Source organism: Mercenaria mercenaria, chromosome 7 (genome assembly GCF_021730395.1).
Source record: "Mercenaria mercenaria strain notata chromosome 7, MADL_Memer_1, whole genome shotgun sequence".
Classification (NCBI taxonomy): Eukaryota; Metazoa; Mollusca; class Bivalvia; order Venerida; family Veneridae; genus Mercenaria; species Mercenaria mercenaria.
This window is the reverse complement of record NC_069367.1, coordinates 69,370,004-69,395,556: the sequence shown is the minus strand read 5'-3', so window position 1 is coordinate 69,395,556 and position 25,553 is coordinate 69,370,004. Positions and strand designations below refer to the sequence as shown.

The 25,553-nt window shown below is 35.2% G+C and overlaps 1 protein-coding gene across 1 annotated transcript; it reads left to right on the top strand.

Moving 5' to 3' along the window:
* The first annotated feature begins 1,030 nt into the window (after nt 1-1,030).
* LOC123555329 (uncharacterized) lies at nt 1,031-20,219 on the top strand. Its single transcript, XM_045345983.2, has 7 exons — nt 1,031-1,404; nt 2,449-2,608; nt 3,348-3,523; nt 12,007-12,121; nt 12,828-13,012; nt 17,333-17,435; nt 19,481-20,219. Exons 1-7 carry the CDS (start codon nt 1,335-1,337, stop codon nt 19,686-19,688), a joined length of 1,017 nt encoding a protein of 338 aa, XP_045201918.2. The 5' UTR covers nt 1,031-1,334; the 3' UTR covers nt 19,689-20,219.
* The last annotated feature ends 5,334 nt before the right edge of the window (nt 20,220-25,553 follow it).

Genomic DNA, 25,553 nt, shown 5'->3' with positions numbered 1-25,553 from the left:
TCACCTCTATATGTCGGCATGTCCTATTTGAAATTGCTGTTCTTCTTCCATTAGATATATATTATTAATTTGCAAACATGTTCCCTGAGTGAACGGCCCTCCCGATTACTACACACAATGGCAGCAATGTAGTGGGCGTATATCTGTATATAGCCTGACTCTCTGGCTGCATCGTTATTTTCATTATAAATACTGCAAACATTTTAAAGTAACTTTTAAGCCTCTCAAACAGCACATTTTAATCTGATGGCTATGTTCGGAGCCGTGGGCAATATAATGTCACTACAGAAACATCCTGCTGGAATATGACAGAACAAACATAGGGACGGGAGCCAGTTTAACCTGTATAGAAGATGCGCCTTGAAAATCATCTTGTTTGATATTGTTTCATACACAGTCGCTCTTTGGGTGATCTTCTAGTGAAATAGTTAAATCATGTTAATGTTTAAATAATCATAGTCTAAAATATTTGTTAATCTCAGGTAAGCGATCTAGGGCCATCATGGTCTTCTTGTCCAGATATCTTTAAAATTGACAGATTTATCATCAAAAAACCGACTGCCGTACTAAAATCTTGTTACACGTAACTTTATATTTTTCGTCATTTTTTGTTGATGATAATTCGATTTTATATGTATTTTATGATTAAAAATTCTCTAAAATTTTAACGGGGATAAATGTTATTTAAATCTTTTAATCATTGTGGTAAAAACACACATGGACGTCAGTTACTCATGATTTAAATAGCTGCATACACATCAACATGTATCTCGAAATCGCCTATGTGCAAAATTATTATATTGTATGTCATTTATGTGTTTTGCACGTCCCATTCTTATTACATGACTTTAGGACTTTTTGTATGAGCCAGACACAATTTTCTCAAAATACGTAAGATCAAAATAATGTGTAAATTTGATGGTATGAACCTATTCTCATTTTTCTTCATTAAGGCAATACTTGTTGAAAATACAAATCATATTTTTGTTTTTGTATTCTGATGAAAAATAGAGCAGAACAATAACAGATCGTCTGTTTTAACTTCATCGAGTTGATATGGGATTATAAGATTGAATTCCGCCCTGACTTCAACTTTAGAGTAGCTGAATTTCGGCTCGTATCGTCGTGCTACAGCGCATATTTTATTGTGAATAGCTGATCACTGTCTGGAATTGGATTTGGCATAACTGAAAACACATGCTGATTAACATAAGACCTTGGAGAAACCAGGGAAACTATTCGGAAAAAATTGAGATTAATTGAAATAAAAATAGTTACAGCTGTGTATATACTGCAGGGATTAGGTCGTTAAATGCTTTTCTCTTGAATTGCACATGCAGTTTTCAAGGAATCAGTCAATAATAATGGACTCATTTCGGAAGCATGTCACTCTGGTTATTATCGGTAAGTTTTATCTTGAATGTTTCGAGTTTGTCGAAACGTTTCTAATATGTAATAGACGATTCTTTGTCTTAATATGTCACTTTGTCGGTTAAAATTGGTTAACATACTACTACAAAGAATGCCTTGCATGCATGAGTCATGCTCATGACTCATAATGTAAGTTTGCCGACATATGCCTTCAGATGTATGTGCGTGTATGTGTGCGTGTTTGTGTGATTTCAGTAAATCATGAAAAAATATGCTCGAGGTTTATTTTTGTCAATTCATCAATCGTTTATTATCATCCGTCTTTACACCTCATACCACCTCTATCCATTGCAATGATAATTAGGCTGATACGTCTCAGCCCTGTGTAAACGCGTCTAAAATATCTTCATATTCTCACATTAGATTTGAACGTTTGTTCTTATTAATATTCAACAGCGATTTCCTATACTAATTAATGTATAATTGTATAGGTTTACGTATGTATTTGTTTAATCAAGTGGTTGTTTCTAAACGCAAAAATGTAGTGTATTGATCATTTGGAAATACTGCTAATTAATTCATACATTACACTTTCCATATATCAAGTATGAAAGCGGCATGCCTCCAGATCGTTTGACAATAACAAAAAAAAATTAGATATCTTGAAATAAATGCTATATTTCTTAAGAAGGCTTTAAAAACTTTATGTTACGGAAACACATGAGAATTTGCTGTTTTTACTACTTTTTACGATGAAAATCGAAAAGCGTTTGTCGCGCTTTTACACCCGGTAACTGTCTCGACTATATATTTTGAAGTCATTATTCACTACTTAGCTATAGAGGTATTGGTTACGTCTTTATTGCCGCGGCGGTCCGGGATTCAGTTCCCGACGCGGTCATCTTTTTTTCTTGATTTGGAACTTTTAAAATATTTTAGAAACAAAAATTCTAATGTTCATAATATGACCAAGCTTCAATTTGAAAGAAAGATTATTTTCTAGCTAAATCTGGAGGCATGCTGCTTTAATTCTTTCGTATATATAGCCACAGCAATAAAAATACCTTAATTTTTCAGCACTTACTTTGATACAGGGTGTCTCTGCCTTTTGTCAGGAGAAAATGGTGAATGACAAAGGATACAAAGCTTGTGTAAAGAGGTATCATGATTTCATTGAGAAACACGAAGCCTTAAATGGAACACATGACGCAGAAGCTGTGTTTAAAACGTTGTGCAGGTACAACTTAAACATTTATACAGTGTAATCTCAGTTAAAACGTACCAAGTTTCATGTTTTACGTCACGACAATCACTTTCAAGAGATTACTCGTTTCAAATTCAAGCTCTCAGACCGGACTCGCTTAAACTTTTTATATATCTACATTTGTATTTTTAAACTGAAGTCCAAATAGAAACATCCCATCTGACAAGAGAAATCCGTTGATCTGCGAAATGTTTCCTTCGATGCAAAATAATTGATTATTGACAGTTTTGTCTTTATTTTCTATAATGAGTGTGTGTGTGTGTGTGTGTGTGTGTGTGTGTGTGTGTGTGTGTGTGTGTTCGGGTTTAACGTCTTTTTCAACAATTTTTCAGTCATATAAACGACGCTGTCTACTTGTAGCAGTGAGCACAATGCCCAACTTTATAGTGCTGCCTCACTGAAATATCACGCCATAGACACGTGGCATGATACCCCACCCAGTCACATTATACTGACACCGGGCTGACCAGTCCTAGCACTATCCCCTTAATGCTGAGCGCCAAGCGAAGAAGCTGCTAGTACCATTTTTACGTCTTTGGTATGATGCGGCCGGGGATCGAACCCACGACCTCCCGCACTCGAAGCGGACGCTCTACCACTAGGCTACCGAGCTAGAGAGCATGTAAAATATAACCGCGAAGACATAAAATTACAAAGAGTTTAGTGACTACTAAGCGACTTAAAAGTGAATTTAAAGTGTTGTTTATTTCAGTCCAGAAGGAAGAACTGAATTTTATTGTATGCTTCGTTATTACATTAATTGTCCGGAACTTTTGAATTCCGACGGTCCTGCAGGAAACCCATTTGAGAAAATAAAAATACCAGGCGTTGAAGTGTCTTCGTTTCTGTACTTGGATAGCATGGATAATATCTGTGGTATGAATACTGGTAAGTTTATTAGAGTAATTGCTGTACGTTTGTTGTAGATATACGATACGTTAATTTAAGTAACATGGTAAATTTATTCCAGAACTATTATACGTGCTATGTTTCGTTTATTTCAGTATTATGTGAAGTTTATTCCAGTATTATGGTGCATTGTTCTAGTAGTGTGGTTCGTTTATTTCAGTATTTTGGGAATTTTATTCCAGTACTATGATACGTTTGATCCAGTACTATGGTTCGTTTATTTCAATATTACTGGAATTTTATTCCAGTACTTTGATAAGTTTGTTCTAGTAATATGTTTCGTTTATTTCAGTATTATTGGAACTTTATTCAATTACTATGATACGTTTGTTCTGGTAACATGATTCATTTATTTCAGTATTATAGAAGGTTTATTTCAAAATTATGACAAGTTTGTACTAGTATTATAATTCGTTTAATTCAGTATTATGGTAAGTGTTTTCTAGTACTATGACACGTTTGTTCTAGTAATATGGTTCGTTTATTTCAGTATTATGGTAAGTTTATTCTAGTACTATGGTATGTTTGTTCTAGTAATATGGTTCGTTTATTACAGTACTATAGTAAGTTTATTTATTTTTAAAAGTATTATGATACGTTTGTTATATTAATATTTTTCGTTTATTTCAGTATTATATGAAGTTTATTCCAGTACTACAGTACATTGTTCTAGTACTATGGTTAGTTTTTTTCGGTATTATGGGAATTGTATTCCAGTACTACATGATACGTTTGTTCCAGTACTATAGTTCGTTTATTTCAGTATAATTTGAAGTTTATTCCAGTTTGTTCTAGTAATATGGTTAGTTTATTTCAGTATTATTGGAAGTTTATTCCAATACTTCGATATTTTTGTTCTGGGTAATATGGTCCGTTTATTTCAGTATTATGGTAAGTTTATTTCAGTATGATGACAAGTTCATTAAAGTAATGCGGTACGTATTTTTCTAGTAATATGGTTCGTTTATTTCAATATTATGGTAAGTTTATTTAAGTACTATGGTACGTTTGTTCTAATAATATTGTTCTTTCATTTCAATATTATGGTAAGTTTATTCAAGGACTAGGATACGTTTGTTCTAGTAATATGATTCGTTTATTTCGTTTATTTCAGTATTTTGTTAGTTTATTCCAGTACTTTGGTACATTTTTTCTAGTAATATGGTTCGCTTATTTCAGTATTATGGTAAGCATATTGAAGTTCTATGATACGTTTGTTCTAGTAATATGGTTATGTTTTTTCGTTTATTCAGTATTTTGGTAAGTTTATTGCAGTACTATGATACGTTTCTTCTAGTAATATGGTCCTGTTATTTCGTTTATTTCAGTATTTTGGTAAGTTTATTCCAGTTCTATGGTACATTTGTTCTAGTAATATGGTTCGTTTATTTCAGTATTTTGGTAAATTTATTCCACTACTATGGTACGTTTGTTCTAGTCATATGATTCGTTTATTTCAGTATTATGGTAAGTTTATTCAAGTACTATGACACGTTTATTCTAGTAATATGTTTTCCCCCATTTATTTCAGTATTTTGTTAGCTTATTCCAGTACTATGGTTCGTTTGTTCTAGTAATATGGTTCGTTTATTTCAGAGTTATGGTAAGTTTATTCAAGTACTATGAATGTTTGTTCTAGTAATATGGTCGTTTATTACAGTATTTAGTTTATTTATTTAAAAGTATTATGATACGTTTGTTATGTAATATGTTTCGTTTATTTCAGTATTATGGCAAGTTTTTCCAGTACTAAGTACGTTGTTCTAGTAATATGGTTCGTTTTTTCAGTATTTGGTAAGTTATTCCAGTATTAAAGTACGTTTGTTCAGTATATGGTTCGTTTATTTCAGTATATTGAAGTTTATTCCAAACTATGATACGTTTGTTATAGTAATATGGGTTATTTCGTTTATTTCAGTATTATGGTAAGTTTATTCAAGTACTATGACACGTTTGTTCTGGTAATATGGTTAGTCTTTCTTTATTTCGTATTGTTAGTTATGGTATATGTTGTTTAGTTCAGTATGATTGATTACAATTTTGTAAGTTAATCCAGTATTGTACGTTTGTTCTAGTAATTGGTTCGTTTATTTCAATTTTATGGTAAGTTTATTAGTACTATGGTACATTTGTTCTAGTAATATGGTTTGTTTATTTCAGTATTATGGTAAGTTTATTCCACTGCTATGGTACGTTTGTTCTAGTAATATGATCGTTTGTTTATTTCAGTATTTGGTTTAAATTTATTCCAGTCTTTGGTACATTTTGTTCTGGGAATATGGTTCGTTATTTCAGTATTATGGAAGTTATTCAATATTCGATATTTTGTTCTGGTAATATGGTTCGTTATTTCAGTATTTTGTAAGCTTATTACAGTACTATGATACGTTTGTTCTAGTTATATGGTTCTGTTTTTTCGTTTATTCAGTATTTTGGTAAGTTTATTCCAGTATTTTGTTACGTTTGTTCTAGTGATATGGTTTGTTTATTTCAGTTTTATGGTAAGTTTGTTCCAGTACTATTGTACGTTTGTTTTAGTAATATGGTTCTGTTAATTCGTTTATTTCAGTATTATATTAAGTTTATTCAGTACTATGGGACGTTTTTCTAGTAATATGATTTCATTTATTTCAGTATTTGGTGTTGTTATTCGTACTATGGTACGTTTGTTCTAGTAATATGGTTCGTTTATTTCAGATAATGGTAAGTTTATTCAAGACTATGAACCTTTGTTTAGTAATATGGTCGTTTTTTATTTCCGTATTTTGGTTAGTTTATTCCAGTACTATGGTAGTTGTTCTAGTATATGGTTTGTTTTTGTTATTCAGTATTTGGTAAGTTTTTCGCAGTACTATGATACGTTTGTTCTTAACTGTATGGTTTGTTTATTTCGTTTATTTCAGTATTTTGTTAATTTATTCCAGTACTATGGTACGTTTGTCCTAGTAATATGGTTTGTTTATTTCAGTATTATGGTAAGTTTATTCCACTACTTTGGTACGTTTGTTCTAGTCATATGGGTCGTTTATTTCAGTATTATGGTAAGATTATTCAAGTACTATGACACGCTTGTTCTAGTAATATGGTTTGTTTTTTCGTATTATTAGTATAGTTATTTACCACTACTATGGTCGTTTGTTCTAGTAATATGGTTTGTTTATTTCAGTATTTTGGTAAGTTTATTCCAGTATTTTAGTACGTTTGTTCTAGTGATATGGTTTGTTTATTTCAGTATTATGGTAAGTTTGTTCCAGTACTATTGTATGTTTGTTCTAGTTATATGGTTCTGTTATTTCGTTTATTTCAGTATTGTGGTAAGTTTATCTCAAATACTATGGTACGTTTGTTTAGTAATATGGTTGTTTATTTCGTATTTATGGTAAGTTTATTCAGTCTATGTACGTTTGTTTTAGTAATATGGTTTGTTTATTTTTCTCAGTATTATGGTAAGTTTATTCCATACTATGGTACGTTTTTTGCGTAATATGGTTTTCGTTTTCATTGTCCCGTATTCTTGAATTTGCTTTCCAATCTACGAGTCAATTTTTCATGGGCTTTGAAATTGTGGTCTCTGATGATATTGTCAAATCGAATTAGTGCGTAAAAATAGCTTTATGACTCTTAAGGCATATTTTTCAAGTCTTCATGTAAATTGGTTCAGATGTTATTATATTCTTTATTTCGTAAATGGGTAGTGTCATAGTCAGTATTTTGAAACTTTGATTCTAGTGCATATTAAGATTTTGTTGTAATTTCTGAGTATTATGGTAAGTTTGTGTCACGTGTACAAACTTGTAGTTATTGACTTGTTGACATTCTAAGGCTATTTTCGTCTGTATAATGTTTCTAAGTTATTTATAATTAGTCATTTTTCAGGTACGTGGTTAAATGGTCTAGTATTAATGTTTTGTGATCTCTATAGGTAATTTTTGGGATCTTATGAATTGTTGAATGTTTTATCTTGATAATATTAGGTATCGTTGATGGTTCAGCTAAACTAGTGTAAGTCTAATTAGAAACTTGTACTGTTTGAGATATTTAAGTTTATAAAATGGTTTCTTTTATTCTGGTTAGTTTCGAAGTGGTCAAGTGGTTAAGTTATGTAATATCCATGTACTATGGTATTTTTCATGGATCTATATGGTTCGTGATTATCGGATTTAGTTCACGAACTGTCTGGGTATAGTGTATTCAAAACTATGATACGTTTGTTTCTAGTAATATGGTTCATTTATTTCGTTTATTTCAGTATTTTGTTAATTTATTCCAGTACTATGGTACGTTTGTCCTAGTAATATGGTTTGTTTATTTCAGTATTTGGTAAGTTTTTCCATACTATGGTACGTTTTTCTTTGTAATATGGTGTCTTATTTCGTTATTTCAGTATTGTGGGTTAAGTTTGTTCCAGTACTATGGTACGTTGTTCTAGTAATATGGTTTGTTTATTTCAGTATTATGGTAAGTTTATTCCAGTACTATGGTACGTTTGTTCTAGTAATATGGTTCGTTTATTTCAGTATTATGGTAAGTTTATTCCAGTACTATGGTACGTTTGTTCTAGTAATATGGTTTGTTTATTTCAGTATTATGGTAAGTTTGTTCCAGTACTATGGTACGTTTGTTCTAGTAATATGGTTCGTTTATTTCGTTTATTTCAGTATTGTGGTAAGTTTGTTCCAGTACTATGGTACGTTTGTTCTAGTAATATGGTTAGTTTATTTCGTTCATTTCAGTATTAGGGTAAGTTTATTCTAGTACTATGATACGTTTGTTTTAGTAATATGTTTGTTATTTCGTATTTTGTAAGTTATTAAGACTATTAGTTTATTCAGTAGTATATTTTTCGTTTTATTATCACAGTATTCAAAGGCCTATCAAGAGTGTAAAATCCTCTTTGTGATCCGGCGCGACTGGTCCGTGTCCGTGGTTTTTCACGTGGCTTTTGTTAGATACGTTCTTGTGCTTAACTGTTGCACGTTGTTTGAATTAAGAGGACACTCTTCTGGGTTCTTTTACTAAATTTAGTAGAAATGTTGTAGTTTTTTGGGTGATATCTAGGTTATTTGAAAAGGTCGTGCCATCAAAACTAGGCAGTGGCTGAATCTTTGTGTATACTCTAACCAATATTTATTGATGAAATCTTACAGAAATGCGATATGTTTCTTGTGATTGTTATCTTGTCCATACGAACAGAACTGGGGTCAGCGTGCTCAAAAAGTTCTTAAAATCAGAAAAACTGTGAACGGTTTCTCTTAGATACATATTTTTACAACTTCATCGACAACGAGTAGAATGTTCACATTATGATATTTTATAGCGTCGAGCGAAAACGGGTCACGACCTACAAAAATACGTGGTCGTGTGAGAGCGCGTCAAAAAAGAAATTGACAATAAGATCGTCCATTATATCTTTAACATAAAATTGGTTAATGTTGTTAAAAGTTGCATTTAGATACTATGCAGTGAAGTAATGAAATGTGTTTCACGTGCTTAAACAGTATGTGAGATATACACAATAAAACAACCTTTGCTAGCGTTCAGAGGACATTCGGATCTGATAAAAGTTTGGTTTGTTTTATTTTAATCTAGACAGTTCAACTGGGTCAGTGCTTTGAATCAGATGGTCCATAGTAAGTATCTCAAAATAGAAAACCTTTCGACCAATCTAGAGGCCATATTTTTCACAAGATCTTCATGAAAATTGGTCAGAATGTTCACCTTGATGATATCTAGATCATATTTTAAACTGGGTCACGTGCCTCAAAAACTAGGTCAGTAGGTCTTAAAATAGAAAAACTTTGTGACCTCTCTAGAGGCCATATTTTTCACAAGATCTTCATGAAAATTAGTCAGAATGTTCACCTTGATGATATCTAGGTCAAGTTTGAAACTGGATCACGTGCCTACAAAAACTAGGTCAGTAGGTCAAATAATAGAAAAACCTTGTGACCTCTCTAGAGGCCATATTTTTCACGGGATCTGTATGAACATTGGTCTGAATGTTCATCTTGATAATATCTAAGTCAGTTTTGAAACTGGGTCACATGCGGTTAAAAACTAGGTCAGTAGGTCTTAAAATAGAAAAACCTTGTGACCTCTCTAGAGGCCACATTTTTCATGGGATCTATATGAAATTTGGTCTGAATGTTTATCTTGATAATATCTAGGTCAGATTCGAAACTGGGTTACATGCGGTCAAAAACTAGGTCAGTAGGTCTAAAAATAGAAAAACCTTCTGACCTGTCTAGAGGCCATACTTGTGAATGGATCTTCATAAAAATTGGTCAGAGTATTCATCTTGATGATATCTAGGTCAAGTTCGGAAGTGGGTCAAGTGCCGTCTAAAACTAGGTCAGTATGTCAAATAATAAAAAACCTTGTGACCTCTCTAGAGGCCATATTTTTCATGGGATCTATATGAAAGTTGGCCTGAATGTTCATCTTGATGATATCTAGGTCAAGTTCGAAACTAGGTCAACTGCGGTCAAAAACTAGGTCAGTAGGTCTAAAAATAGAAAAAGCTTCTTACCTGTCTAGAGGCCATACTTTTGAATGGATCTTCATGAAAATTGATCAGAATGTTCACCTTGATGATATCTAGGTCAAGTTCGAAACTGAGTCACGTGCCATCAATAACTAGGTCAGTAGGTCAAATAATAAAAACACCTTGTGACCTCTCTAATGGCCATATTTTTCATGGGATCTGTATGAAACTTGGTCTGAATGTTCATCTTGATGATATCAAGGTCAGGTTCAAAACTTGGTCACATGAGCTCAAAAACTAGGTCACTATGTCAAATAATAGGAAAAAAAACACGTCATACTCAGTTCAAAACTGGGTCATGTGGGGACAGATGAGCGATTCAGGACCATCATGGTCCTCTTGTCTAGTAATATGGTCCGTTTTTTCGATTATTTCAGTATTATGGTAAGTTTATTCCGCTACTATGGTACGTTTGTTCTAGTAATATAGTTTGTTTATTTTAGTATTATGGTAAGTCTGTTCCAGTACTATGGTACGTTTGTTCTACTAGTAATATGGTTCGTTCATTCGTTTATTTCAGTATTGTGGTAAGTTTGTTCCAGTACTATGGTACGTTTGGTTTAGTAATATGATTCGTTTATTTTAGTATTGTGGTAAGTTTGTTCCAGTACTATGGTACGTTTGTTCTAGTAATATGGTTCTGTTATTTCGTTTATTTTAGTATTGTGGTAAGTTTGTTCCAGTACTATGGTACGTTGTCTAGTAATATGGTTCATTTATTTCAGTATTGTGGTAAGTTTGTTCCAGTACTATCGTACGTTTGTTCTAGTAATATGGTTCGTTTATTTCAGTATTGTGGTAAGTTTGTTCCAGTACTATGGTACGGTTGTTCTTGTAATATGGTTCGTTTATTTCAGTATTGTGGTAAGTTTGTTCCAGTACTATGGTACGTTTGTTCTAGTAATATGGTTCGTTTATTTCGTTTATTTCAGTATTGTGGTAAGTCTGTTCCAGTACTATGATACGTTTGTTCTAGTAATATGGTTCGTTTATTTCGTTTATTTTAGTATTGTCGTAAGTTTATTCTAGAACTATGATACGTTTGTTTTAGTCATATGATTCGTTCATTTCAGTATTATTGTAAGTTTATTTAAGAACTATGATATGTTTATTCAGGTAGTATATTTTTATTTCAGTACTATATTATCACATACTTAAAACGGCCTACTACAAAGAAGTATAGTTAAAATAAAAAAACCTAGCTTAAGTACGTAAAGAAATACACGAGCAGTTACTCTGATAATAACTGGTAAATCAGAGTTCCCAAGATGTGTTTTTTTCACGGGTGGCATTTTATTATATGAGAACTAAGTTCTTGATATGTACTGTGCACGTTGTTTGAAGTTAGAGAGGACACTCAATCTGTTCATTTTTATTCCTACAGAATCTTAAATAGAAACGGTTTTTGTAGTTTTTGCGTCCTAGATTTATAGGCTTTTGTATAAAAGTCTGCTCTAACTCAATAACTGAATGGCAATGTGCTGTATTTTTTCTGTATTACGATCATAACAAACATTTACATTGATGAAACTTACGAGAACGATATTTTGCTGTTTTTGTTGTTAATTTTTTCTATCGTTTTGTCGCACTACCGGAAGACAGAACGGTGATGCAGCGTGACATAACGAAAGTTCTACAATTTATACTCACGACAAAACTGTGTCCAAAACGGTTTTCTCTTTAGATACAAATCTTTATAAACTCTCAGGCGACGGAACGAGAGAAAAGCTGTTACACATTATTATTTTATAGCGGCGTAGCCGAAAGAACGGGCGACGACATAACGACAAAATAGTGAATTTTCGTGCTGTCGTTGTGAAGAGGGCGCGGAACGAAAAGGAAATTGACAAAAATCGTCCATTATAATCATTTAACCATAAAATTGTGTTTCAATGAATTTAACAAATTGCATTTTAAGGTACATGCAGTGAAGTAAAAAAGTGTTTCACCGGTCTTGAACAGTATGTGAGATATACACCAAAACCAGACAACTACTTTCTAGCGTTTCAGAACGAGACGAAACGGATCTGCGGGTAAAAGTTGTTTGTTTTTATTTTTCCTACGTTTAGCTTTAGTTCTGTATGTTTGAATCAGTGGTACGCAATAGTGAAAGTTATTCGCTCGATGTCAGAAAATCTGATGCCGGGTCAAGGCTATCCGGATGAACAGTTTTACGCAATTACTTCATGTTTGCTGCAAAATGTCATGGTCATTAATTAATTATTACTGTTTGTTGCTTGGTAGTGTTCTATGCTTCCAAAGGATCTTTTGTCTATATTCTAAAAACATCACAATAACAGTCTTAAAGTGCCGTGTGGCGACCTCTCAGTACTTGATAATAACAATATATCCTAATATGATTTTTGTAAGGCTATTGCAAAGACAATTAATTTTAACTCATAGTGGGCTATATGCGTAGCATAATACATTATTTATATTCCCAATGTTTTTCTTCTCGTTTCGTTGAAATGTAAATGGTCATAAAAAGACATTTTTCTTGTCGAAAGAAGTCAGAGTTATGGTGAAAACAGCGGCGACAATCTTCTGCATACATATTTTTCAGAAATGATGTTGTTGACAAGTTTGTTATTCCTGCTTGGTAGAATAAAAGGAACGATTATTCTACATTTCGAGTAAACAGCATTTTTATCTATAGTCTTTCCATTCATCAAAAGTAGTGTTGAGTGTCCATCTGATAAATTGCTTGTGTTAACGGAAAGAAATATTTGTGTTTTACAGAGAAATAAAGGATGGATTGATGTGTGTGTTAAATATTACTGAAAGTTGTCCTAGATCCCTTGATGAGAAGATAGAAGGAAAGTTTCAGAATTTGATGCACAGAAGAATGGCTAATATATACAACGCAATATCATACAATCAGGCGAAGCATTTTATACTGAACGAATGCGATAAAACAGCGCCAGGTAAACTTTTTTTTCATATGCACGGTTTTCTCGCAAGAGCCGTTATATAACAACGTATTTATTGTGATTCGTTTTAAACGTTCATTCCATTTTATTTCATTTGGTACAATATCGAGTATGCTTATTATTTTTTATGCCCCCAGCATCTACTGATGCGGGAGGCATATAGTTATTGTCGTGTCCGTCCGTCCGTTCGTTCGTTTGTCCGTCCGTACGAGGTTAACCAAATGGGACCGTTTCGTCTAGCATCAATACCCCTTACCAGAATGACTTGATACTTACGCAGATGTAACCTGTGACCATTCCTCATCTTCAGACATCACCTGATCTCAGTTTGACCTTGACCTCATTTTGGACTTAAGTTGCTTTATATGGGCCATCTCTTGGTTAACCAAATGGGACCGTTTCGTCTAGCATCGATGTCAGACCCTTTACTAGAATGATTTGATACTAATGCAGATGTAACCTGTGACCATTCCTCATCTTTAGACATCACCTGATCTCAGTTTGACCTTGACCTTGACCTCATTTTAGACTTAGGTTGCTTTATATGGGTCATCTCTTGGTTAACCAAATTGGACCGTTTCGTCTAGCATCAGTACCCCTAACTAGAATGACTTGATACTAATACAGATGTAACCCGTGACCATTCGTCATCTTCAAACATCACCCGACCTCAGTTTGACCTTGACCTTGACCTCGTTTTGACTTAGGTGCAAAATCTATCGACAAGGATGCCACTGGGGGCATCAAGCGTTGATTGAACGCAGCTCCTTGTTTATATATTTGAATGCATTTCCATTTATTGTACCCCCACCCCCACCCCGAACAACTAAGTTGTAAGGAGTGTACTAGTATATTGGCTTCAGGTTACCTGTCTGTCCGTCTGTCAGTATATCTGTCTGTACGAGCCCACATTTGCATACTTAGGTAGCTATGGGGACGGCAACTGTACTTTTTTTTTGATGTCATTCATTCAGTAAAGCTTTTATGTGGCTATTTTCTTTTGCCTGGCTAAAAGAACAATAGAGAGAACAAAAGAGTAGCCACATAAATACCCATACGTATGTAGGAACGTCCGTCTGTCTGTCCGTAGACACAATATTGTGCGCACCAACTCTCCTCATCCCCTTGACGCAATTTAATGAAACTTCACACAAGTGATCAGTAACGACAGTAGCTGTGCATGGTGCATATTAGATTCTTTCAGAAAAGAAATTGCAGAGTTACGGGACTTTGTTTTTTGTTACTATACTATATACATAGAGTCCACATATGCAATCTTGTGCGCGCCTAATCTGAACCCATGCACACAATTTAATGAAACTGTACACAAGTGATCAGTAGTAATCCTAGTTGTGCATGGTGTATGTTAATGTTCTTTCAGAAAAAAAAATTGCACAGTTATGGGACTTCGTTTTTTGTTACTATACTATATACATACAGTCCACATAATTATGTAATCTTGTGTGCGTCAAATTGCAATGTACTGTGTCATTGTGTACGGGGGTACACTCATCTTCTTCAGTGCGGGGGTACATTCATCTTCAGTGCGGGGGTACATTCATCGCCTTATGTGGTAACGATTACGACGGCAAGCATTATTGCCAATACAAACTGGATTATCTTACCAACTAGTGGTCAACAATCCTTAGAATTTACAAGATTTAGCTTACCAAGAGGTTCCTTCTAGCACATATAAAATATTGCTTTGAAATACGGAGTACATGTCCCTAGGAGCGAAATATTTCAAATATCCCCGGCGATTTCAGCTGCAAAACGAAGCGATAAAAACCAGGAACACGTCCACTATCTGGAATGAAATCACCGGGGTTAACTGAAATATTTCGCTCGTAAAGACTTGTACTGTGTTTTCCAAAGCAATTTATGGGGTCAGTTTAGTATTTATGGAAGGCTTTAAATATTTCGAAGGTGCAATCATGCAGGTAACGACTGCAAGTGTATAAACTCAGATTTTGAAATGTTCTACAAGTTTGCCGAGTAGCTTCCCATAGCGCTACGCTCGCGTAGTTCACCTTTTCAATGTATATGATACTGTGACTGGATTTTTTTGTCATCTATTTTTTTTTCATTTTACTAACATATAAAAGGTTAATTGTGTGAAAAAAGGATATATATATATATATATATATATATATATATATAAACTGGACCCGTGCGTGCCTGTGTTTAAGACCTAATCTAAGTATTAACAGTTTTATCATAATCCAAAGTTGTTTTTATGCCCCCGAAGGCAGGCATATTAGTTTTCAACTGTCCGCCCGTTAGTTCGTTCGTTCGTTCGTTAGTCACAACGTTAACTTTTTGCATGAAGGCACTTTACTCGCGAACTACTGCACCCAGGACCTTTAAACTTCACATGCTGATAGTACTTATTGAGTACACCACCCCTACTGACTTTGGGGTCACCAGGTCAAAGGTCAAGGTCACAGGGGCCAATGTTAACTTTTTGCATGAAGGCACTTTACTCGCGAACCACTGCACCCAGGACCTTCAAACTTTATAGGCTGATAGTACTTATCGAGTATACCGCTTCTACTGACTTTGGGATCACCAGGTCAAAGGTCAAGGTCACAGAGGCCAACGTTAATTTTTTGCATGAATGCACTTTTCTTGCGAACCACTTCACCCAAGACCTTCAAACTTTACATGCTGATAGTACTTTATGTGTACACCAACCCTACTGACTTTGGGGTCACCAGGTCAAAGGTCAAGGTCACAGGGGCCAACGTTAACTTTTTGCATGAAGGCACTTTACATGCAAACCACTTCATTCAGGACCTTCAAACTTCACATGCTGATAGTACTTATTGAGTACACCACCCCTTCTGACTTTGGGGTCACCAGGTCAAAGGTCAAGGTGCTGCGCGGGCATTTGCCACCATTAATGACAGCTCTTGATTTTATATATAAGCAAGTGCAGTACATATTATACTATTTGGAAGCATCTGTCTTGCAGTTTGTATTTCTGTTCCGGATTTTTTCATCACGCGATTACAATAGCGAATACCTGCGCACTTAACACAAAGAAATTTCATACATGCATTTACGAGTCGAAAAAACAAAGCAGAAAGAGTAAAAATATACGCAAAAGAAAGCGCTTGCAAATCTGAAACGTAAGAAGCTAAAAAAATCACGTGACCAGGGACAATTTCATTACGTAAAATTTTCTGTTGCGGGTGTCTATTTTTAGATGATGCGTATTCATTTCATTAATCTCGATTCTTTACTATGAGATATTCAATTGAGAAGTTACATGATTTAAACTTTATTATTATTTCTTGATGTTCTGTTATTTTAGTTAGTTGTATTGCACTTAAGACTGAAATAAAGATTGATTATGCGTAAACACATACTGGGCTAGAGGCTATTTGTAATGAATATGCATGAGTCCAAGATGGCGGCACCCTACGGGAAATCGGATTCCTGTGACGATACCCTTGTATCCATTACATGCGCAGTCAAGTGTGACATGTTCACCATAAGTGTTCATTCCCTTGAGAAGGAACAACTAGTCAAAGCTGTAAAAGTTCAGGGACAGTCCGTAACCGACCGAGGCTCATGCCGTCTGCCGATTAATGGCCCTTGATCCCGTCGATTCTATCACTGACTATGACTTCTGCAATGTCTGAGTTGCAAGAGAACTAGGCGTGTAGCGGTCCTTGCTCGCCAGGGATCGAATAGCAGGGGCAATGCAATGTCTTCCAATGAAACAAAGTCGTGATTGATTCGAGTGTATCGTGTCCGAGGGGAAAAAGTTTTGGGCACTGTTTGATGGAGGAGAAGCAATTTCGGCGAGCATCGACGGAAGTATAAACAGGAATCACCAGACAAGACGATTCTTGACATCCTGGAGCAGGGTCATATTCCTGTGTCAGAATGTCGCGTTGTCAGATGTTTCGGATTTACCCTATGAACTCTAGATATGTTGCTGGACATTTATTTTATACAAATTTATTTTAAGTCGATTGTGAAGCAAGTTTTACAACTTGTATTTATCACTCTCGGCACCTCATTCCTGATGGAATCCATCTCCACTAGGGTATGAGAGAAGGGGCCAGTTACCCTTTTAATGCTGAGCGCCAAGCAAGGGAGCTACTGGTACTATTTTTCGTGTCTTTGGTATGAAACGGCAGGGGATCGTAACCCGCGACTTCCCGCTCTCGAAGCGGACGCTGTACAATAAGCTATCGACTTTTTCCTTTTTTGAAGTCTGTTAGTATATTTCATATCATGATGTTGTTCTTCGTAATGACGATGATGATAATGCAATTAATGCTGATAGATTGTTTCTTTAAGATTTTGCTGTGGACATGTGTACAAAGAGCATATTTTTGTCAGACAACTTCACGACATGTAATGAGGATATTGCTATGAAATATTCACAGAAACGCAGCTGCAAGTAAGTTTCAACTTTCTTGTTTCTACAATGTTGTATAATTCATTAATGGCAATATCCCTTTTGATCATAACTGTATTAACTACAGATAAAATCTTAAGTTTAAGATTTCTGTTAAACCGCATTTATGCTCTAATATTATGTTCTAAATTTGGTCGTTCTGTTTCAGACTATCCAGGTTTGGTTTGTCTCTAACTCTGCAGATTTTGTTTTGAAAGAACGAAACATGCACCATGCACAGATGGGTTGGTACTGATCACAGTTTAATTAATTAAGGGTTCGGGAGATGCACAGAGATTCGAGTCAGTACTTGCACAGCCATACATGTTGGTGCAAATCAAGCTGTATTACTCTAAAAGAAAGTAGAAAGTATGAACAAATATTGCCAGGTGCATATCTCAAAGGCAAGAAGTGTCATATCAATGCAAATCTACTCTAGTTATGCAAGGTTGCTTTATAAGTACATGCTTTTTTATACGCCCGTTTGAAAAACGGGACGTATTATGGGAACGCCCCTGGCGGGCGGATGGGCGGTTGGGCGGGGCGGGCGGGCGCGTACACAGACCTTGTCCGGAGCATATCTTCTACATGCATGGAGGGATTTTGATGAAACTTGGCACAGTTGTTCACCATCATGAGACGGAGTGTCATGCGCAAGAACCAGGTCCCTAGGTCTAAGGTCAAGGTCACACTTAGAGGTCAAAGGTCAAATTCAAGAATGACTTTGTCCGGAGCATATCTTCTTCATGTATAGAGGGATTTGATGAAAGTTGGCACAATTGTTCATCATCATGAGACGGAGTATCATGCGCAAAAACCAGGTCCCTAGTCTAAGGTCAAGGTCACACTTTGAGGTCAAAGGATACAAGAATGAAAAATTCAAAATACTTGTCGGAGCATATCTTCTTCTGCATGGAATGATTTTGATGTAGCTTGGCACAGTTGTTACCATAATGAAGGGAGTGTCATGCGCAAGAACAGTTCCTAGATCTAAGGTCAAGGTCACACTTAGAGTTCAAGGATACAAGAATGAAAACTTTTCCGGAGCATTCTCTTCATGCATTGAAAGGACTTTGATGTAGCTTGCAAAATTGTTCACCTCATGAGACGTTAGTGTCATGCGCAGATACCAGGTCCCTAGGGTAAGGTCAAGGTCACACTTAGAGGTCAAGGTTACAAGAATGTAAAACTTTGTCCGGAGCATTCTTCTTCAAGCATTGAGGGAATTTTGATACAACTTGGCACAAATGTTCACAAGCATGAGACGGAGTGTCATGCGCAAGAACCAGGTCCCTCGGTCTAAGGTCAAGGTCACACTTAAAGGTCAAAGGTCAGATACAAGAATGACTTTGTCCGGAGCATTTCTTCTTCATGCATGGAGGGATTTTGATGTAACTTGGCACAATTGTACACCATCATGAGACGGAGTGTCGTGCACTGGTCCCTTCTTTTGAATTACTTCCCTTTGCTGTTACTATAAATAGCTTATATTGTAACTTTTTCATTACAAGTCGTAGGGAAAAATCGAGACCACTTTTCTGTAGTACAACATGCATGTTACATCCAATTCTGAGGTGTATTTTGAGCTATCTCTACCTGGTAAGGATTTTTGTGTGGACTTGTAATTTTTTTTTTTTCGATTTTTTTTTTTTTTTTTTTTTTCTCTTTAAAGATTAACTTCCCTTAGTTGTTACTAAAATAACTTACATTGTAACTTTTTTATAATTGACCGTAGGGAAAAACCAAGACCACTTTTCTGTGGTACAACATTGATGTAACTTTCAAATTTTGGGTGTATTTTAAGGTATCTCTACCTGGTAAGGATTTTTTTTGTGGACTTAGAAAAATAAAAGAATTACAATAATTTCTAAAAAAAAAACAACATTGTAAACAACTAGAAAATTAAAATTCGATTTGCAAATACAGGTGCTAGTGTAAACAAATTTGCTGTGACGGGCGTATATTGTGACATTCTGCACCCTTGTTTGTTTTTGTTTTTGGTTTGTTTTTTTAATTCAAGGGCTCTAATGAACCTTTGTTTGTTTCAGTGTACACGTACTAATCAAGCAGTGCTTAATCGATAACATAAAACCACACTGTGCAGAGGAGACGACCATGTTTTTGATTCGTAACAGTCACATGATTTTTCCGGGAATTCCAGATAATTGTGAAAATGGCGGGAATAATATTTGTCAGACGTCATCTGAAATAATAATCATGTCGTTGTTTTGCTTTTATCTTTTCTTCAAAGCGTAGAAAATGTGTTCTCAATGATTGAAGAAGTGAAAGCAACTCTTTGGGAATCGGCGCTCAAGCAAGACCCAATTTGGACATAAACAATGAAGACTTAAAATGTGACATTATACGGCGGTAAAGTCATTGTGTCACAGTCGTAACGTCAAACGTTAGAGCTGCACGCTGAAAATGATTACGACACAAAGCAGGCAAACAATAGACATGTCATTAATGATGTATATAGTAATCCCAAATATCCTGTTAGAATGGAAAATACATATTTCAAACAATCCCTTGAAATAAATAATTGTTTGTCAATCAGATGAATATTACCAAATCTCTCGAAATGAGCTCTCTTGATAAAATTTCTTCGCTCCTGAATTCCAAACAGCGATTCTATTCAACGTGAGGTCATTTTTGGGATAACTTATTTCTTTAACAATATTTTCCGTGATAAAAAGACCTTGAGAAGTATTCTTTGATTTTAGTTAATATATGTATATCACAGATATTTATAGTAGTATATTGACAGATTTATAGTCATTTCCAACATGTTTTGTTTTCCGTTCAATGTTTTCATCAGCATTATAGACCCATCAGTATTAATCTGCCATTTAAATCTGTTCTATATTTGCCAGTGTTAGATAGATAACCGTAAGTAACGAGTATTATGAGCGTATATATTCTTTGATTTACATTTATAAATGATGGTGTTAGATAAGACACGTCGCTGTTTTCGATTACATAAATGTGAACTATAATTAGAATGAAATGTTTTGATTACATATATGTGAAGTATGACTAAATGTAAAATTCATTCTAACTTAAACTTGCATTTCATTCTGCGTTGGATTAAAAACGAAAGAAGTAAAAATATGCATTGTTACCTTTCGAACTTGCAGATTTTCAAACAATAACCGGAATGAAATTTAAAGTCCAGATTTTGCAGAGGCAACAGGTTTGTTCTATAATAACATCTACAAGATCTTTTGGAAACATAGAATGCAACCAAGCAAAACAAGAGCAGACTCGGTCTGACTGAGTCTGTTCATGATGCAACACCCCTCACGTCCCTATCGCCTTCTTAAGCGAAATTCTATCACACTGAACCCATGTATGGGAGAGTTCTGCCAAAGGAGCCTTTGATAAGAGGACCGAAACTTATTTGCATTCTTCTTCAATAGAAATTAAGTTATTGTACAAATTAAATAGTGCAAAGTCTTGACTACATCAAAATGCATAGTCCATTGTGCATATTTCGAATTTCATCAACTGCGTTTATTTCAGAAAAAAGAGAGAACTTGTAGTAATTCAATAATCTATAGCCTTCCCTACCTATGAAATCATCACTTATCACACATAGAACATATTCACCAGCCGAGTTGGACACTTTGCATCAGTGATAAGGTATAGAACACTGTTTAATAAATCACTTTAATTGCGTCACTGATCATGCATAGAACATTGTTCAGCTAATCACGAGGTATACACGCATTAGTGACACGAACAAAGGCTATGTTACATGTGTGACTATATTTATGTGTCGGTATCAGCTATAAGAAGTCTTGAACTCGGCACATCAGAAGCCTTCCACCCACTGTGTTACCTGACTTTTCCGTAGACTCATGTATATTGAACGCTGTCTTAAATCTTCTTATTGCAGTCAGCAGAAAGAATCCCAAGATTAACTCTTAAACTGAGGCAGGTCAAAACTCTGAAACATTCAGTGAGCCTGATATTATATCTCGTTTCCACTTCTGGAGCCGTGGCCAGTGTAGGATGAATGACATACATGTACTATGTAATGAGTTCCTGGATTACATAAACAGCCTTATCAGGCTAGCTTGATCGTATAGTCCAGTTCATGTACCTTTACTAATATTTACAGACTTTTAACATCGCGTCCCACTGATTTTAGAGCTGTAATAAAGTATAGGTATTTTTCTGGTTTGTTAAGCGGACACGTTCTTAGACAAATTCATATCAATTACTGCCAAATTGCATCTATTAGCACATATGATGTTTCCACTTTGCTGATAACTATTCACATAATCAGCCGATTGCCCTTGTCGGAAAGAAACATTATTTTTTTTTTTTTCGAAAGACATGCTAATTTAACTTGTAATTATGATAGAAGATGTGTTACTAATATTATTGTTAAACGATATACTATGTGGACTTCTGACGTTGTTTGTAAGACCATCTCCTTTTCATTAGACACGTTTTTGTCAGGATTGTTAATCTTTTTCTAGCAGGTTATTGGTATTCCCATGGGAACCAGCTGCGAGCTTCTTGCCGCAGACTTGTTTTTTATATTGTTCGTGTTAAACTTATCAACAGATACGCAAGCAGATGTCATCAAGACCTTTAAAAGCTTTTTACGCAACATGGGCGATGTATCTAGTATGGATAATCCGTATTTGAATATATATATATAAAGAACTCTAGTTAAATAAGACTAACAATAAGGATACCATTGCTTCCATTCCCCACTGATAATGGTATTATGCATACCAAAATTTATGACCAGACAAACTTGTTATTTTGATATTGTCAGCTCCCTTCACCTGGGTGGAGATGTGATCTGTACAACGCAGTATGGAGTTTTAATTCACAGCTTAGTAGTCGTGTTGAATAAAAGCTGTAAGAAGATTAAATCTGCATAATATTACAATATTCTTCAGCAGGGCTGCCATTGTCATAAACTTCGTACATCGTTAGCTAAATTTTGTAAGCGTAGTTCGGAATTAGTGTGATATTAAAAGTCATCTAAAGACTTTTCTGCGACAAGTTATTTCACAACTAGAATTTTATTTATTGAGATGTGATTTACAAATTTTGTAAACTCCGACATAGTAATTTCCATCCTTTAGTTACTTAGCTTATCAAACGCTTTATTGCAAGATGCTATGACAAACACTGCATGTTAAATATTCAACTTTTTTGCAGTTGGCCACTAAGCTTTCCTCTTTGATAGTGAAGGACGGGGAAATTGGGGGAATCCATGGCAACTATCTTTTAAATCTCCCTTTAGGGACAGACAAGTTTAATATTTATCCCTTGTCCTGCTTCTTCGTGCCCTTATTGGTGTTTCGTTTGGTTTTCTTGCCTCTGCAAAGACATCGGGCACATACGTTAATGTTTCATTGGATTTTGATCTATATACCATTACATGAGCATACTTGTTTTTCTAAAGTCGTGAAGATCAACCCAAACTGACCACTAACGGATCAATATATATCAATCATGAACATCAACCAGGGAAGCGTCTATGGCGGGGAAAGCCCAGAACTGTTCAATTTGATTCAGTTGTACTGCAGTTACGTGAAAGTTTTCATTAACAACTACTATGCCTACAGAAATGACCAGTGCACATTGGGCAGAGGTGTATTGTTCCTGGTTTACGACAGCCCTGCCGCAGCGGATAAAACGGAATGTATGTCCATGTTCAATGGAGGGAAATAAGACATATTTGCCACACTTGAGTACGTCTATTGTAAAGATAATACATGTAAGATATCACATGGAAGAGCAAGTCTGTGAATGAAGGCACACAGGGCAAAGAAGTGCTGCATGCTTCTCTGGACTTATCATTTTCTTTTAAGTCCACGGCTATTAAACCGACAAGAGAAAACAATCAACTTTACCTCATCTTTACGCCAAGTCTGCCATTGACCAAGATCACAGTCATCTGAGCATTCTCAAGATATCGTAGTTGCCAACTCTTAAACCAAGCTGTTTTTCTCATACTCGACCGAAACTAAGACGTTGTATTCATTTGTACAAAGCCATCAGGGATACATTTAGAACCGGTAATTGTCCAAATACCACGAGATATTGTGTGTCATTTTTTTATTTTAAATGTCAAACCAGGCCCAGAATATTGTTTTCAGGTTTAAAAACACAAACTAGAAAAATAAGTTTCACTAGAAGAAAAGAAGCAAGAAAGAAATCAAAGGTCAGAAAAGAAAGCAATTTTTGTCGGACATCACGTGGAAACTTCCTTTCGTTTTCAGTTTGATGAATGCGCCAGAAAGAAATAGGATTGATGAGCGTGTTTTTTCCATAAACACTAAAACATGCATTTCTCAAGGCTTAGCAAAAATTGATGGCTTACCAATATTATTTCAAATGTAAGCATATCCAAATATTTTGTTCAGTGTGTTGCAATAATTACCGTTTGCGTAATAATATTGGCAGTAGCTGCGCAAAAGTTTTGCGCAATATACCGCGTTTTGTAAATCGCTCATCGCAAATAACAACTCTGCGATTAGCGCAACGATTGGTAAATCGGGCAAACTTAACGTCCTTGGTAATTTAAATACTATTTCTTTAAAAGTTGTTTTTAGAGTTAAATATCGTCATCCCAGATGTATTTCACAAACACTTATTAACTTTCTAATGCCTTTATAGTTTAACCATTTAAAACTGAAATACTAACTTTCGCAAACAAACAAATAAGATAGCAAATCCTGACATGTATTCTAAGTATTTTCATGAAATTTTGTTAATTTTCCCAAGGTCGTTATTAACGTCCTTAATTGTACATCGTGTTGGTAATAATCCAATTTGAGAATCATATTTTTCCTCTAATCACAACACAAATATTCACTTACTATTTGACGGTTTCGATCTCAGCTGAGGCCATCATCAGAATGCCGAACTGCACGAGATCGGTCATGCTCGATGATTTTCGTCACTTTCCGCACATCACTCTGAAGAAAAGAACTTAATTGACCCCAAGTGACATCATGGAACTGTGTGAATTCATTTTAACGACTACCTATTTTCAATTTAGGGGTAACATTTTTCAGCAAAAGTTTGGCACAGCTATGGGTAGTCCCGTGTCTCCTATTGTCGCTAATTTGTATATGGAGTGGCTTGAGAAGAAGGCAATAGCAACAACTCCAGTCAATTGTAAACCACATCTATGGAAACGTTACGTTGACGATATCCTGGAGATGATAAATAAGGGAGAAACTCAAAACCTGTCTGACCACCTCAACACTGTCGATGCCACATACAGCATCAAATTCATGAGGAAGAGAACAATGGAACAATACCGTTTTTGGACACACTGATTGTCAGAAGACCGGACGGAAGTGTGAAATTACTGGTGTACAGAAAGAAAACGCACACGGACCAATATCTCTACTTCTCCACCCACCATCCGTTGCAACATAAACTTGGCGTAATAAGAACGTTATTTGACAGGTGCAACGACATGGTCACGGAGGAAGATGACAGAAAGAAAGAGGAAGCTCATATAGTGGAGGCATTGGGAAAATGTGGATATCCAAAGTGGTCATTTCAAAAAGTGAAAAAGCAGATAGAAAGAAAGAAAGACACAAAGAAGAAAGGAAAACCCAAAGACAAAGAAAAGGACAATTCGAAAGGTTTAGTCATCCTACCTTACGTAAAAGGCTTAACAGAGGGAGTAACTAGAGTGCTAAGAAAACATCATATAGCAACTGAGGTAAAACCCAAGCAGACAATACGTAACATCTAGGTACATCCAAAGGACAAGCAGGATAAATTAGAAAAAACTGAAATAGTGTACTAGATTCCTTGTAAAAGTTGCAACAAAATATACATTGGAGAAACAGGAAGGAAATTTGGAACGAGAATTAAAGAACATGCAAAGGATGTAGAACAAAATAAAAAAGGGGCTTACACATGATCAACAAGAAAGCAATCTTTAACTGAACTAAACAAAAGTGCAATTACAGACCATGTTAATCAAAATAACCATGAGATAGACTGGGAGGGGGCGACAATAATTGATCGGGAGTCAGATTACAAGACCAGAGTGATTAAAGAGGCGATACACATACGAGTCCATAGAGAGGTCATGAACAGGGACGAGGGGGCACACCAACTCTCACG

Bases quoted from the DNA above. Each gene is read 5' to 3' on its own strand.
- LOC123555329 (XM_045345983.2), top strand. From the start codon at position 1,335: ATGCAGTTTTCAAGGAATCAGTCAATAATAATGGACTCATTTCGGAAG. The intron at 2,609-3,347 runs GTACAACTTAAA...TGTTTATTTCAG, and splicing joins GTGTTTAAAACGTTGTGCAG to TCCAGAAGGAAGAACTGAAT. The intron at 12,122-12,827 runs GTAAAAGTTGTT...TGTGTTTTACAG, and splicing joins GAGACGAAACGGATCTGCGG to AGAAATAAAGGATGGATTGA.